Genomic DNA, 16,707 nt, shown 5'->3' with positions numbered 1-16,707 from the left:
TGCATGCTAAATGTCCTACTTATTTAAATTGTGATTCATGCTATTGCTTAATGATTCTTCATGCTTAAAAATTATTCCTTATTGCATGAATGCTTAATTGAAATTATGAAGTTGTCATAATTACTTTCCTCTAAATGATTGCATGAAATCTTATTTGTATTCTTTATGCCCACTTGTTTCATTAGAAGTACATGTGCTCAGGATTTCAGTTATGACAACCTACTTCGATAGTTTTTCGCAACCGCAAGTGATCAGTGAAATGACTGACTTCTGAGAAAGTTACGAGTATTACATTCTTGCTGAACGGTTCACAAAGGGACAATGTGGCTTAATTTTTCGTTATTTAATTTTATGTCATCTAAATAACTCAGATATGTCCCTTGCAATTATTGCTTAAACATTCTTTCTTTCAAATAAATGAATAATGGTTTGGTTTGGATGATAAGTGTAAGCTTTGTTGTGGTATGTGTGGTTATCCAATTGAGAGTGAAACAGTAAAAGCCCCGAATCTCTGAAAATATTTTCGCATTTGTTTAAAAAAAATCTGCATTTTCAAGAGGTATGAGTTGGAGTCGTTACATCAAATGCATCATAAAATCAACACACATTGCAGTCAGAACCCTATGTGAAACCACCTCATTTAAGAGGTCTCAAAAGCCTAGAAATGGATCAATCCAAGCTCTCGCAGCTTTCCTGAACAAGAGGTAAGAAGCCAACTGTGTTGAGCATAACAGAAGAAACTTACTTTTGAAAGGCATAAACCGAATTATTCCAACTCTTTTGACAATCATTGTTGTTTCCATTTTTACCAAACCTCTTTTTACAAAATAAATATTCAAGAATACAACACTAACTTTTCTGAATGCCACATCTAGGTAGGCCCCTACAGAAAAGAAGAATAATTAATCAAATTGGTGAGTTGAGACAGCGAAAAATACAAAAACTTTCCCATCTCAAAAGCTTGTTGTACTCAAGAGGGCAGGCAAAGCATAAAGTACATGGTAGACATGTCAAACTATTGGAAAAGAGACTGTGCTGAAGGATGCAGAGGTACAACAGGAGAAAAGTGGCTACAACTAACCAAGTCCGAAGGACCTTCCACAATATGTAGACAAAACATAAAGTACTTAACAAGACATGAACCTTAGAACTAAGAAAAAAATCACATTAGAATGACAAACAGCCCAACAGAATACTTAGTTATAGAAGCATTTAAGACCGTTCAAGAGGCTTCAGAAGCCTGCTGGTTTACTCCAACCTTTACCAACAACTTGTTAACTGATTCTGGTGAGCAAACTTGGTATTTCACCTCTCCATAAGGAGATAGAAAGATCTCAGCCAGTTCAAGCTTATCTGAAGTGAGGCTTGTGCTATCCATGGTTTTGCTAAGCACTTTCAACACTAGCTGAACTGCCGCTTCTCTCGTGATATCATCCTTGTATTCCTGTTTAAGCATGGACTGTGCAGCCTGGTTATTTGCTCCAATTGCAGCAGCTTTCCATCCCCCATAGTTTCCACTTGGATCGCTCATGTACAATTGAAACCCAAAGTTCTTGTCCCAACCAGCAAACAAAAATGACACACCAAATGGCCGAAGCCCACCAAATTGTGTATATCCTTGCTTTGTGTCACATAGGGACTGCACTAGCTGCTCAACAGGCATAGGCTCTTGGTAAGCATAAGCATATCTTTGAGCTTGAATGCGTGCAGTGTTAATCAGAATGTTAGCATCAGACATGATTCCTGCCACAGCGCATGCCAAATGATCATCAATCTTGTACATCTTCTCCGTAGATTTTGAAGTTTGAAGAAGCTTTGACGTAACCTTCTTCTCCCCAACCAAAACAACCCCATCCTTGGCCAGAACTCCAATTGCAGTTCCAGCATTTCCTATAGCTTCCATTGCATACTCGACCTGGTAAAGTCGACCTTCGGGAGAAAAGATGGTTGTTCGACTATCATACCGCCTAGACATTTTTGCTATAACTATATAAAATGACAAAAAAGATTGAGCTCTCGTCAGATAAACAACATATCCTCACCATAAACAAATAAGTTCACAAGCAAGCAGAACTCGCACATGAACAGATCCACGCATGACCGATCAATTGATCACAGATTAAAAGGTCGGATGATGGGCTAAAACAGATTTAAGCCCATGCTGATACTGAAAGTGCACCGCCACTGCATTGAAAATAAGCATGGCAATCAAGTGTGGGGAGCACCACACTTGTGAACATATGCCACATAGCTATGAGTGCTACTATGTGGTATGACACAGGTACAGCTGGTATGAAACGGCTGCTTTCCAAAAGAAGGGTGCAGCTGGGATGTGTATGTTGGACATGTATGTGTGTGTGTACACACGTATGCTGTTGTAAATAGAAAAATCCACTAAAACCACGAGAAAAAGTCTAGAGCAAATAAAATACGCATAATTATGTACAATGATAATTGTATTATGTAATATGTCCATAGCATCACCTAAAGTACCTATATTGACGTGGGAAAAATCAGGCATTAAAGTATCACATTACATAGTCATAAACGAAAATCAAAGGCTCTTGAACCAGCAAAACAAGAAATTTCCAGAACCATAAGCCCCCAATAATGGTTCAACTGCATAGGCAGAGCCACATATGGGTCAGGATGCCCACCCTGACCATGAAATCCCCAATAAGGGGTTTTGCGCCAGGGTAAGCAGGGTCCACCCTGACTCAAATGTCATGCCACCCCTCCTCTCTCTCTCTCTCTCTCTCTCTCTCTCTCTCTCTATATATATATATATATATATATATATATAGATAGATAGATATATATATATATATAGATAGATAGATAGAGAGAGAGAGAGAGAGAGAATATGAGAACCATGGTGTGAACCACGATTTTCATGGATTTTTTGTTCTTTTCTCTTAAATCTAATGGTATGGATGTGATCTACACGCTTGGTTTTATAAGGACCAGCTCTTGAATCATACGATTATGATGCATAAATGAGATTCTTTTTAAGCCTTTAAAATCAACACCTCATAACCTTCATAAATATTCAAGCATTAAAAAATCACATTTTTCATTGAAAATACACTATCCAACAGTTGATTCCTAGCAAATTTATCATGCCGAACACATCTACATGGTTGGATTTGCAAAAAGAAATCATTGAAAATGCCCATATTTCTAGTTCTCATGTTTCTAGTGACTAGGAAAACTGGAATATGTTTACCAACCAAATATGTTTGCTAGTATGAATCAAGAGTTTCATAAGTTTTTTTTGAAAATCTAACCCTGTAGATGCATTCAGTGTGGTCCATTTGCTAGGAATCGACTGTTGGATTATTGTAATTGGATCAAGAAATACGATTTTTTATGCTTGAATATTTATGAAAATTCTAAGCCATTGATTTTCAACCCTTAAAAGATCCTTCTTATACATCATAATTGGATAATCCAAGAGTATATTTACGTCTCGATCATGTCCGTACAGTGAAATTTTCAAAATAAAAAATAAAAAAACCTATAAAAATCTTAGTTCTTACCTGTAAACATATTTGGTTGGTAAACATATATATATATAGAGAGAGAGATGTGGTGAATTTCCAACACTTTTTTTGCAAATCCAACTAGGTGGATGTGGTGAATTTGCTAGGAATCAACCATTGGATCATGTATTTTCGATGAAAAATGTGATTTTTGAATGCTTGAATATTTATGAAGATTATGAGCCATTGATTTTAAAGCCTTAAAAAAACTTGTTTATGCATCAAAATTGGATGATTCAAGAGCGGGCTCTTATAAAACCAAGCATGATCACAATTGTACTGTCAGATTCAAGAGAAAAGAACAAAAAAATCAATGAAAATCGTGATTCACACATTAGTTTTCATATTTTCGGTTCTCATATTCTAGTGACTATATATATAGGGACACACATGCAGTGTGTGCCCGCATGCACACATTTTTGCCCACCTTAATTTGGATTTTTGGCTCAACCTCTAGGTTCAACACATTCAAGAAGCACAGTGGGAATACCGTAGACCTCTCAATGGTCTATGAAGGAGAACACTAAAGGTTCTAATGAGTCAGTGTTCTAATGAGTCCCAATGGCAAACAGTTAAAGGGAAGAAAGTCTAGAGATAAAAATATAATGCAAAAGAATCTATAGCTGAAAATAGTTTTGCATTTTTGAACAATGATGATATGGAGGCGGAAACAACTCTACTGAGAATCAAATTCCAGACATCCATAACAGTGAAGCAAAACAAAATGATGTTTTTGTTAAAACATGTGTCATACCCGATAAAGGGTATTTTTGTAATTCTGCCCAATAGAAGCATTTTAATCATTTATTTTTAGTTTCTTTTTCTTTTTCTTTTTCTTTTTCTTTTTCTTTTTTACTTTTATTTTTTTGTACTTTTTCATTTTTTTTCTTTTATATTGATTGGATTGCATTGGGGGTCCCCACTAAAAGTCGTTGGGACCCCCAACGGTCATTAATATGACCGTTGGGGGCTCCCAACGACTCTTAGTGGGAGCCCCCCAATGGCCTCCCTTTTTAGTTGTATAAATAGGGGTGTTCACCCCTTTGTAAAATAGGCTTTTTCTAAGCCCTTATGCTCAATAACATCCTCTTCTTATTTGTAAGCCCTTTGTTCGCTTTTGTATTTGTCCCTTGTGGACTTGTTCATTGTGATTGCACCTGTGGTTGTCCGTTATAGGACATTGGGTATGCTTTAGCATTCCTTATATCTATTTCTGCTTACTTTATTACATGGTATCAGAGCAAGGTTGTGCTCTTGATTCTTGTGATTCTTGTTAAAGTTGTATTTGCTTTTCTTGTATCTCTTTTTTCCTCCTCTCTCTTAATCACCATGGAGGGTGAACAAAAGATAGATCTTTCTTTCAAGCTAAATGGTTCAAACTATTTAGTATGGGCATCTATTATGGAGAACAACCTCAAAAGCAAAAAACTTTGGGGTTATGTGATGGGCACAGTTCCGAAACCTCAACTTCAACTTACCAAAATGAAAGGAAATCAAGAAAAGGCTTTGGAAGGAATCGCACGAATCAAGGCAATTGAAGAATATCAATCCAAGATTGAGGATTGGGAGAGTAAACATGCAAAGATACTTGCATGGTTTATGAACAATGTAGAGTTAAAAAATTGTGCAAACATTGCCAAATTCCGTAAAGCTAACGAGGCATGGTTCTTCATGAAAGGTATGTACACACAAAAAAAACTCGCTAGACAATTCTTTCTTCAAGAAAAGATTCGCACCATTAAGCAAGGGGACATGTGTGTCCGTGACTACTTTAGCTCTCTTAGTCCCTTATGGGATGAGCTCTCTCTCCTAGAACCCAAGTGGGTGGCTAGTGAAGATGTATAGCTTAGAAGAAAACAAATGAAAAAAGAACACTTTTTTCAATTTTTACATAGCCTTAGGCTTGATTATGAGCAAGTTAGATCTTCTCTCCTCCATAGATCTAAGCCTCTTCCCCTAGAAGACGCGGTTGCCGAAATATGCCAAGAAGAAACTTGTCTTGACATGATAAAAGAAGGAGATGAAGTCTTAGTCGTATCCAAACCCGAAAACCATGTTAAGACCTATAAGTCTCCACATTTTGAGAGGCAAAATAGCTATAATGGTAACTATAAAAATGTCATATGCCATCATTGTCAAGAACCGGGACACATAAGACAAAATTGTCTCAAGATAAATGAAACTCCCAAACCTAGAGTTGCTTCCGTTGAAGAAACCACACTAAGGAAGGACGATTCAATCAAAGGAAAATATTTCTTTTCTCTTGCTCAACTATCGGGGGCGCTTCAAATTCTACTCAAATCTCTATCTACATCCGATGTCGTCATTGCCTCTTCCTCTCCTCCAGGTATGTCTTCTTAGATCCTTGACTCAGGAGCTTCTTTTCATATGACACCGGTTGAAAATGGGCTATTCGACTTATGTTTTAATTCAAAAACCTCTTATGTTTCAACTGCCAAATGTTAGAGTTGTTCCACAACTAAATTTAAACCTTCTCTTCGTTTCTCAAATTTTCAATCATGGATGTGAAATCTCCTTCTCAAATAAGGGTTGCTCTGTGCAGGATCTCCGGTCCGAGAAGCAGATTGGGCAAGGTCATAGGAGGAGGGATCTCTATTACATGAACTACTTGAAACTCCCCACCAACTTTTTTTGTAATTATGTCCAAGATAAAAATTTTGAGACTTGGCACAAAAGACTTGGACATCCAAGTTTCTCAAAAATGTATTATTTTCTCTTTGGGAAAAAATTTTGTTTGTAAGGATTGTATTTTTGAAAAAATGAAATCCACTCATTTTTCAAATAGAACTTTTGTGTCTAAGAGGCCTTTTGAATTAGTTCATTCGGATGTATGGGGGCCCTCTCCTGTCATATCAAAAGGAGGATATTCATATTATGTTACCTTTATTGATGACTTTACTAGACATGTATGGATTTATTTTCTTAACTTAAAATTAAATGTCTTCTCACTCTTTAAGAAATTTCATATGATTGTCAAAAATCAATTTTTAAGTAATATCTCTATCCTTAGGTCTGATTCGGGTGGAGAATACTTGTCAAAAGAGTTTCGAAATTATCTAGAAATCAATGGAATTTGCCATAAAAAATCTTGTTCTAAAACTCCTCAACAAAATGGTTTAACCAAAAGAAAACATAGGCACATTTTGGAAACTACTAGGACTCTTCTTATTTCAAAAGAAATTCCAAAAAGTTTTTGGGCTGAAGCTGCTCTAACATCAATTTATTTAATAAATAGAATGATCTCATCATCTTTGCAAAATATATCTTCCTATGAAAAACTATTTGAAAGAATACCTAATTTCAATAGGTTAACAATTTTTTGTTGTAAATGTTTTGTTCTTTTACATAAAAGAGATAAATTATCACCAGAAGCTATTGAATGTGTATTCTTAGGTTACGGAGAAAATCAAAAAGGATTTAGATGCTTCGACTCCAAAAATAACAAACTATATGTGTCTAAAGATGTAATCTTTTTAAAAAATGAAAATGGTTTTGAGAAAACTGAAGACATTAATGAAAGTGAATATGCTTTCTTGTTTGATCTTCTTCCTCAAGAAGAAGTGATTCCTAATAAAAATTCGGTGAATGACCAAGAAGACACTCCTCTTAACAATATTGAAAATGAAGATGTTGATAAAAACGATATCATTGGTAGTAGACCAATTCAAACCTATATTCAGCGTGGTCAACAAGTACCCATGAATGCATTAGAAAAATACTCCTAGGATTCTAGCATAGAGGAAACTTCACTTAGAAGATTCAGTCGTATGTCAAATCCTCCTAATAGGTTTGTTTCCTATGATTCACTAACACCAAAATATAGGTCATGCCTAATTGTGTTACACTCATTCCATGAACCATCCCACTATAATGAAGCTAAGAATTTTCCCCAATGGATTGAAGTCATGAACTTACAACTTAGTGCCCTTAAAAAAGCAAAAAATTGGGAAATAACTTCATTGCCTATGGAAAAGAAATCTATAGGATGTAAATGGGTCTATAAAGTCAAAACTAAGAGCGATGGGTCTTTAGAACGCTACAAAGCTAAGTTAGTAGCTAAAGGATACTTTCAAGAATACGGTATTGATTATGAGAAAACCTTCGCCTCGGTTGCTAGAATGACCAGTGTTACGACCCTTGTTGATGTTGCTTCTATTAGAAAATGGATTATTCATCAATTAGATATTAAAAATGCATTTTTAAATGGTGAACTAAATGAAAAGGTTTACATAGATCCACCGTCAGGGGTATGTATTGGTAATGATAAAATTCTTGAACTCAACAAAGCGTTATATGGATTCAAACAAGCCCCAAAAGCTTGGCATGATAAATTTAGCAATGTAATGACACGATTGGGTTTTTGTTCATGCTATATTGACACTGCTCTTTTTGTGAAAAGTACAGGGTATTTAGTGGTTATTCTCCTACTTTACGTAGATGATATGATTATCACTGGAAGTGATAAGCATGGAATTAATGATATCAAGAAAGTTTTAAAAAAAAAAATTGACATGTCTTCTTGGATTCTTATGATATTTTTTAGGTATTGAAGTGGAGTACTCCCCCTGAGGGTACATTCTTTCTCAAATGAAACTTGCAGCTGACATTTGTTCAAAGCCTGGCATTTCGACGACAAGAAGACAGAAACCCCTGAAGTTATCAATGCCAAACTAAGATTGGAAGATGGAACTCTTCTTGAAGATCTTACTTCCTACCGTCAACTTGTCGGGTCTCTGACATATTTATCCATCACTCGGCCAGACATTGCTCATGCAGTTCATTCAATCAGTCAGTTTCAATATGCACCTACAACGGTGCATATGAGTGCAGTCTTAAGAATCATCAGATACATTAAAAACACTATAACCAAGGGAGACACTATAATCAAGGGAGTTTTTCTTTCCTCATCTTCGTCACTTGATTTAATTGCTTATACTGATGCTGATTTGAGAGGAAATCCCAATGATAGAGTCTCAACTACAGGTTTTGTGTGTTTTTAGGTGACTATGATTTCCTAGAGATGCAAGAAGCAACACAAAGTATATTTGTCCTCAACAGAAGTTGAATATTGTGCAATGGCCACTACAACCATGGAGCTTGTATGGCTTCACAACCTTCTTTTCTTCGTGATACGAGCATAGTCATCTCTACACCTTCGAAGATGTATTGTGACAATAAAAGTGTCATTTATATCCCAAGCAACCACACCTTCCACGAGCGTACTAAACACATTGAGATGGACTATCACTATGTACGTGATGAATATCTAAGAGGGACTATTACATTGTCATACGTTACATCCGAGTACCAGTTGGCGGACTTCTTCACCAAAGCTCTTAATGCTCCTCGTTTTATCTTTCTACTTAACAAGCTTTCGGTCATCTCCCCGTAAAGCTTGAAGGAGGGTGTTAAAACATGTGTCATACCCAATAAAGGGTATTCTTGTAATTCTGTCCAATAGGGGCATTTCAGTCATTTATTTTTAGTCTTTTTCTTTTTCTTTTTCTTTTTCTTTTTCTTTTTCTTTTTCTTCTTCTTCTTCTTCTTTACTTTTATTTTTTTGTACTTTTTTCTTTTATATTGATTGGATTGCATTGGGGTTCCCAACTAAGAGTCGTTGGGACCCCCAACGGTCATTAATATGACCGTTGGGGGCTCCCAACGACTCTTAGTGGGAGCCCCCCAATGGCCTCCCTTTTTAGTTGTATAAATAGGAGTGTTCACCCCTTTGTAAAATAGGCTTTTTCTAAGCCCCTATGCTCAATAACATCCTCTTCTTATTTGTAAGCCCTTTGTTGGCTTTTGTATTTGTCCCTTGTGGACTTGTTCATTGTGATTGCACTTGTGGTTGTCCGTTATAGGACATTGGGTATGCTTTAGCATTCCTTATATCTATTTCCGCTTACTTTATTACAGTTTTGTTAGATATAGGCCAGCAGGAGTGTGATACTATATCCACAGTGAACGAGTTACAGGTTGCTGGCAGTATGAGCAGGATGCAGGAAAATCCTTCTTTGCAGTGAATTCCAGTTAGGAAGCAGGTTCGATTGATTCCAAAGGAAAATCTGCAGTTACCAATTCGGTTCATCAACCTTCCATGCATGAGTTGCAAATGGTTTTGGCAACTAAAAGATAACTCAAGAAAGAAACTCATTTTAGAGAGAAGAGGTTCTAATCAAGGTTGTAAGTATCGTATTTTTACCCATATCGGACGAGCCCAAAGTAACACCGTATCGTACGGTATTGTAACTGTATCATAAATTTTTAATAAAAAATTCAAAAAATCAAGAAAAATCAGCAAAAAATCTAAAAAATCATATCACATGAATCAATGATGAATTACACAAAATACACCATAAAATCACATATGAAGCATTTATGTCTCTATGAGTCGTGTAAGACCATCAAACATCAACTAATATAGAATCATAGAATCACAAGAACAATTAGGGATGGCAGTGGACCGGGGCAGGGGTGGGAGACAAGGTATCCACCCCCGCCCCATCTCAAAATCCGAACCTCCATCCCCACCTCCATCCCCGCATGGGGATGGATTTTAACCTCCATCCCCACCTCCATCCCCGCATGGGGATGGATTTTAACCTCCACCCGTGCCTCCATCCCCGTTTCAAGTCCTCCATCCCTAGTCCAAACGGGGGCGAGGCGAGGCGGGGTCCCGTTTCCCCTCGTTCTATAGTCATCCCTTGAAGGATTGGGGACAGGGCGAAGCGGATTGTAACGGGGATGGGGCGGGGCAGGGGAAAGCGTAAGTCCATCCCCGCCTCCATCCCCGCACGGAGATAGATTTTAACCTTCATCCTCGGTTCCATCCCCGTTTCATGCCCTTCATCCCCGGTCCAAACGGGGTGAGGCGGGGCGGGGCCCCGTTGTCCCTCAGTCCACTGCCATCCCTAAGAACAATACAAAATATTAAATATCTTGCAATTAACATGTCACAAGACTCATACTTTCATATTACATAAACAAAAATATTATGGCAATAGTTGCACTCGATTTTCATTCAGTTTTCACTCATTACTTGAGTGTCCCATTATCATGACGGATCATGAGTGTGGAGCCTAATTTCTACCTTGATATAAAACTTTAATTTTGGCAGATCCAACTTCGCAGTTAGTTGGCGGGGGGGTGTAGGGGGCAGCGCTCCCGGAAGCTATAAATTTTTGGAGAGTAGATTTGTAATTTCTCATAATAAAGATTTTTTACCTTAACCCATTTTCTTGAGTGAAAATTTTGTAAAAATGCACTTTTTTATCTTAACCCCGTTCTTTGGGTGAAAAAATGGTGGAAATGCACTTCTAATGGCTTATTGACAAATGGAGAAGTTGGCCCTCAAAAGGTATTTAAAACCTAAAATGAAAAAAATAACTTTTGGCCTTTTTAAAGTGTGTCGAAGGTGTATCTTATGATACACCCTGTATCGTACAATATCGTACAATATAGTATGATACATTTGATACGGGTACGATACATGCTCGTATCGCGATACAAGTATGTATTGCATCACAAAACTCAAAAGTAACGATATGTATCATATTGAATCGTACGATACGGTATGATACTTACAACATTGGTTCTAATCATGCTGATTCTATGCCCCAAATGAAATCTACGGATTCTCAAATCCCTTTAATTATGGGTCTAGATTCGAAAAATGATTTTGGGTTGACAGTGGGGTCCAAGCAGGTACGTATTGAAACCATTTCAAAGTTTTATCCAAATCGTAATTCGGGGGGCGCAATAAAGGCTAGGAAAAGCTCCAAATCCAATGTGTTGAAGATGGCTTTTGAGTTTGAAAATAACCAAGTAAGCTCTCTATCCAATCTAGATAATCATTGTGTGGACAAAGGGCCAACAGACAATAATGGAGATAAGATGATGGTGCTAGGTTGGTCTTAATAAAGTGGCCTTGGATCCTCCCAGCTAATGCTCATATCAATGAAGACCCTCTCATGGAATGTGAGAGGCCTACGACAAGCTTGGGCCAGAAAGGATATTAATGAGGTTTTAGAAAAAAATAAAATTGATGTAGCTTTCTTATTCCAAAGTGTAGTTCGGTGTTTTTAGTCATTCAGTGGTGAGCTTTCCTAACAATAATGTTGTTGGTAACTTTTTTTCTGCTCCTATTTGCCGCATCATTTGTTTATGGCGTCATAATTAGAAATGATTTGTGAATCAAATCAGTTTATGATTGTTGTGGCCTAAGCTATGGGAGACGTTCTTGCCGGGGTCTATGGTAGCAATATGTATATGCAACGCAGACAGCTATGGAATGATCCGATGCATCATCATATTCAACGTCCTTGGTTAATTACATGTGACTGGAATGCCATTAGAGATCCTTCGGAAAGATATGGGGCAGACCCACGTGGAATTCTTGTCAGGATTTCAATGAAATGATTTGAAATTGTGGCCTTGTTGAATTGCATATTCCTGGAATCAAATTTACTTGGCACAATAAACAGAAAGGTCTTCCTCATATTGCCAGCAAGGTGGATAGAGCGTTGGTGAATGCGGAATGGCTTCAATCATTTCCAAATGCACGGATAGAAGCAATACTCAAATCTTTCTCTGATCATAATAGCCTAATCATTCGTCAAGATAATAGGTTTGGTGCTAGTAGGACTCCATTTAGATTTTTTTAAATGTGGACATTACAAGAAGAATGTCAAACCATCATTCACGAGGGTTGGAGGACCAAAGTGAGTGGTGTTGCGATGTTCAGAGTTGTAAAGAAGTTGGCAGCGGTTAAAGACATAAGTGTTGGATTCATGATGAGATTGGAGACATCCATGAACATATTAGAGAATGTCAACGCCAATTGGGTAGCATCCAACAATCTATTGAGAATGGTGATTTAGAGCTTCTCAGTATGAAATCCAAGATTAAGGATAATTTGCAAGAATTGAGGATTTATGAAGAAGCATTTTGGCATAAAAAATCCAGGGTGAAATGGTTGCAGGAAGGTGGCAAAATACACAAGTTTTTTCCATGCTAAATTCAAAAGAAATGTGTCATCCAATAGCATTCGGATGCTTTAACGAGAAGATGGAGAACTCATATCAAGGCAGGAGGATATCATGAAGGAAGTGACACAGTTCTATTGATTTTGCAAAGAGGCTTGCTCCATTGGTAGATTCAAAGGTACAACTAGTCCGGGAGTCAACGCATATGAGAATGTGAAACTTATTGGGCCGATTACTCCGGAAGAGGTCAAATTTGCAGTATTTGAACTTAAAGGAAACAGTGCCCCAGGTCGCAGGTGCAGATGGTTTCTCAGATATTTTTTATCAGTGCTACTGTAGTATTGTGGGGAAGGACGTTAGTAGGATAGTAATGAAATTTTTTTACTCAAGCAAAATTTTTAGGCAAATAAATTGCACAAATAGAATATTGAACTTAAGAATCCTTAGGCCATGAAGTTAACGGAGTTTAGGCCCATCAGTTTATGTAATTTTGTTTACAAAATCATTTCTGAAATTATTGTTAATCGTATGAGGCCAATTTTGCAACTTATCATCTAACACAACCAGCGGGCTTTTCTCAAGGGCAAGAATATACAGAAAAATAATATAATAGCTCATAAAATGGTGGATCATATGGGAGAAAGAAAGAAATCAGCTTTTATGTTCAAAATAGATTTGGTGAAAGCTTATGATAGAATGGATTGGGATTTTCTTAAATCCTCTCTAGTGTTTTTGGTTTCGCTGACGAGTGGGTTGATAAAATAATGCAGTGTGTGACTACCACAAGATTCTCAATGCTCATAAAAGGAATTCCTGGACCGATGTTTTTCAGCTCAAGAGGCATTCGCCAAGGAGACCCATTGTCTCCTTATCTTTTTCTTATTATGATGGACTCATGGAGTGATTATCAAGGAGATTACAAGTGGAAAAAGGTATTGGTTGTATTATACCCATTGATGTGAGAGGATTTCAATGAAGCCATAGCTTATATGAAGATGGTGTTTTGTTCTTCATTCGGGACAAAAGCAACTCAATGAGGAATTTTCTTAAGGTCATTAAGGAATTTGAAGAAGTATTTCGGCTTTTAGTGAGCAACAAAAAAGCAAATTATATTCCTTTCAATGTGAGGGCGGCCAGGAGGATATTGTGATTTGGTGTGCATGGAAAAAAGGCACACTACCTATTAAATATTTAGGGTTGCCGATTTTTAGAGGCTGTCTAAAATCTGCTCTTTGTCATCCTTTACTACAGAAATTTCAAAAAAAGATTGAATCATGTAGTGGCAAAATGCTTTCATTGGCTGCACGGGTTTTATTGTTGAAATCGGTGTTGGCCTCTTTTTCGGTTTATTGGATGATGTGTTTTCAACTCCCCAAGACGATAGTGAATCAAATGGAGAAAATGCTGAGAACTTTTTTATGGAGTGGGTCGAACCAGAACAATCACATTCAACTTATGAGTTGGGAGGTTGCTCTACTAACTAAAGCTTCAATGAAAGTTGTTTGCAAGAATCCGGACCCTTAGACAGATCTTATTGAGGCTAAGTACCAAAAAATAAACTCCTTTTGGATTAAATGAAAAAAAGGTCATGCATCTTGGGGTTGGGAGTCTATGAAAATCAGTTTGGAGATTGTGGCAAGGAACACAAAGTGAAGTGTGGGAGTGGGCTCTCAAGTACAGTTTTGGTTTGACCCTTGGATTGGCAATGTTCCCCTTATTAGTCTCCGGCAGAGTGAAATTTTGAGAGATCTAATCCTTTCTTTGAGAAGCATTACCATTCAAATTCATTCACTCTAGCTTCGATGATATTTTTATGCATGTCTGATTTTTTTGTGCAGGACACTCGCAAAATCATCCAAGTATGGGGTAGTAGGCAAGGTGAGGTGGTTGATCAATTGTTATGGCAAAATGATAAAGAGGATTACTACAAAAATGGCATGGGATGAGATTCGTGATCAGAGTCAACATCTTACTCTTCATAAGGCGATTTAGACATCCAAGCATGTGCCTCATGCAGCTATGACCCTTCGATTAGCAATGAAAAATAGATTGCTGACTCATGAGTGGTTGCAAAGGCTAGGTCATCATGTGATGCGCAAATGCAGTTTATGTAATAGGGGCTTTGAATCCTCTAATCATATTTTTCTTCAATGCTCTGCTGCACAGAGAATTTGGAGTAGGATATGTCGTTTGTTTGGAAGGAGGTGGAAGATAAAGGAGGGCATGACTGAAGCCTTGACATCTTGGTTCAACTTTGTGTTCAATGAAAAAAGCATTTGGCAAGTTTGGATTGTATCATTTCAGATTGTGGTTTGGAAGTTATGGGAGAATAGGAATGATATAATATTCAATGGTAAGAGTTGGAATGCAGTTCAATTTTTTGTGTAAGAGTACATAGTTTACAGTTTGAAAGGATCTAACCATCCCATTTATTTTAATTGCTTTTATGTTGATCGATGGAGACACCCCCCACCCCACCACAAGGGTGCATAATGCTCTCCATCTATAGCTGGAAGCATCATGAATGAAGAGTTGAGTATACTATTAGAAATCATGAAGGATGGTTGATGAAGATAGGGTGGTTTGTACATCAAGAGAAAGGTGTTGTCAAAGAATTGGTGTGGTGGCAGGAAGTTCTACAGGATTGCAGCCACGGTCAGATAGTTATTGAAAGCTTTTGCCGGGATGTAGTGAGAATTTTCAACCAGGCAGTGGAGGGAAGGGGTCGTCGGAATTTGATTGAAGACAAAGTTATTGTTTTCTTCAAAAGGTTTGATAGAATCAGATGTATTTTGGCTTCTAAAGACAAAATTCATGTTCCATTCAGGTTAACTAAGCTAGGAATCCTTGGAAATGATCGTTGTTGGAAAGATAAACCGCCTTATTGGTTTACTTCGAAGATGTAAGATGTTAGAGTTTGTATCTGTTGATGTATCCTGGGTCAGGATCTGCCTAACCCTAGTTTGCTAATCCAAAAAAAAAAAAAACTATTAGAGGTTATCATAAATGTATTTTCACCAACGAACATACCAACCATTCTACCTACACTCCACGCAGACGTTACGTCGAGCAATTGGTGAGCATGCATATAATCCCACATTTATGCGGAACAAACTATATCAGCACCAGGAACCAATACCGATCCGTAACTAAGATACGACTAGAAGACACTAAACCCAGTCTATTTTCATAAGATTTAACACAAAGAAACCATTAAATCCTTATATAAGCAAGAAGGTAACTCAAAATCCATCCGTTTCCACTCGTAAATAAAAAACAATAAACAAACAACAAAAACCCAATTCAGATAAGAAAGAAAATAAAGAAACCATCACAGAGGGACAAAAATTGCGATAACGTTCACCAACCAAACATTAACAATGCAATAAAACGCATACCATTCCTCCGCCAAAGATGTAAAGCAATACAAAAGGGACAAAAAAACTAGGGTTAGGGTTTCATGATTGCAAGAGAAGATAGAAACAAGATTACAGAAGATAAGGATGCACAAATTAACACGAATGTTAAACGAGGATCATGAAATTTTTCAGGGAAATCAAGAACAAAAATGGAAAACAAAATTCTAAAACTTCAGATAAAAAAAGACAAAAACATAGAGCGAGAGAGAGAGAGAAAGGGTTGCTTACGAGAGCTGTGGAGCCGTTCCTCTGCTACACAGAAAACTTGGGGGCTCGGTTTTTCTTCTTCGCACTCTTCCGAAGACTGTGGCCTTTATATGGTGACAAATATCGGCGAAAATTTGAAATATAAAACACACCATGTTTTAGTGAACGTTTTGAAATATAAAAATATCGTGATATTATTATTGAGGAAATGATATCGGAAGCGTTTATGTCGGAATAATATCGACATAACAACTGTTAAAATAGCTGTTAGTTTATTTTTACGCTTTATTTTGATGTTTTTGTTCATTTCTCGCATCATATCTGTTAAAGGGTATGTATTTAATACAATCAATTGTATCTACAATCAAGTTGGAATCGACTCTTGGATCATGTTTTCTTAAGTAAAAAAATCGAGGCTTTTATAAGAAAGGTGTGAAAGTAGTTGCTCTCGCATTGAGGAGCATGATTTCATTCATCTAGTTCATGATTTCATTCATCTAGTTCATCTTGATGTTTTGAATTAGTCTTTGTAGT

The 16,707-nt window shown here is 37.1% G+C and overlaps 1 protein-coding gene across 1 annotated transcript; it reads right to left on the bottom strand.

Moving 5' to 3' along the window:
* Positions 1–944: 944 nt before the first annotated feature.
* Positions 945–16,251, bottom strand: LOC149851409 (proteasome subunit alpha type-4-like). Its single transcript, XM_090014972.1, has 2 exons — positions 16,195–16,251; positions 945–1,986 (listed from the first exon to the last, which is right to left on the bottom strand). The coding sequence occupies exon 2, from the start codon at positions 1,973–1,975 to the stop codon at positions 1,223–1,225; it is 753 nt and encodes a 250-aa protein (XP_089871098.1). The 5' UTR covers positions 1,976–1,986; positions 16,195–16,251; the 3' UTR covers positions 945–1,222.
* Positions 16,252–16,707: the final 456 nt, after the last annotated feature.

Source organism: Nuphar pumila, chromosome 1, assembly GCF_984573655.1.
Source record: "Nuphar pumila chromosome 1, dmNupPumi1.hap1.1, whole genome shotgun sequence".
Classification (NCBI taxonomy): domain Eukaryota; kingdom Viridiplantae; phylum Streptophyta; class Magnoliopsida; order Nymphaeales; family Nymphaeaceae; genus Nuphar; species Nuphar pumila.
The sequence above is the reverse complement of the archived record's forward strand: the minus strand, read 5'-3'. Positions and strand labels throughout refer to the sequence as shown.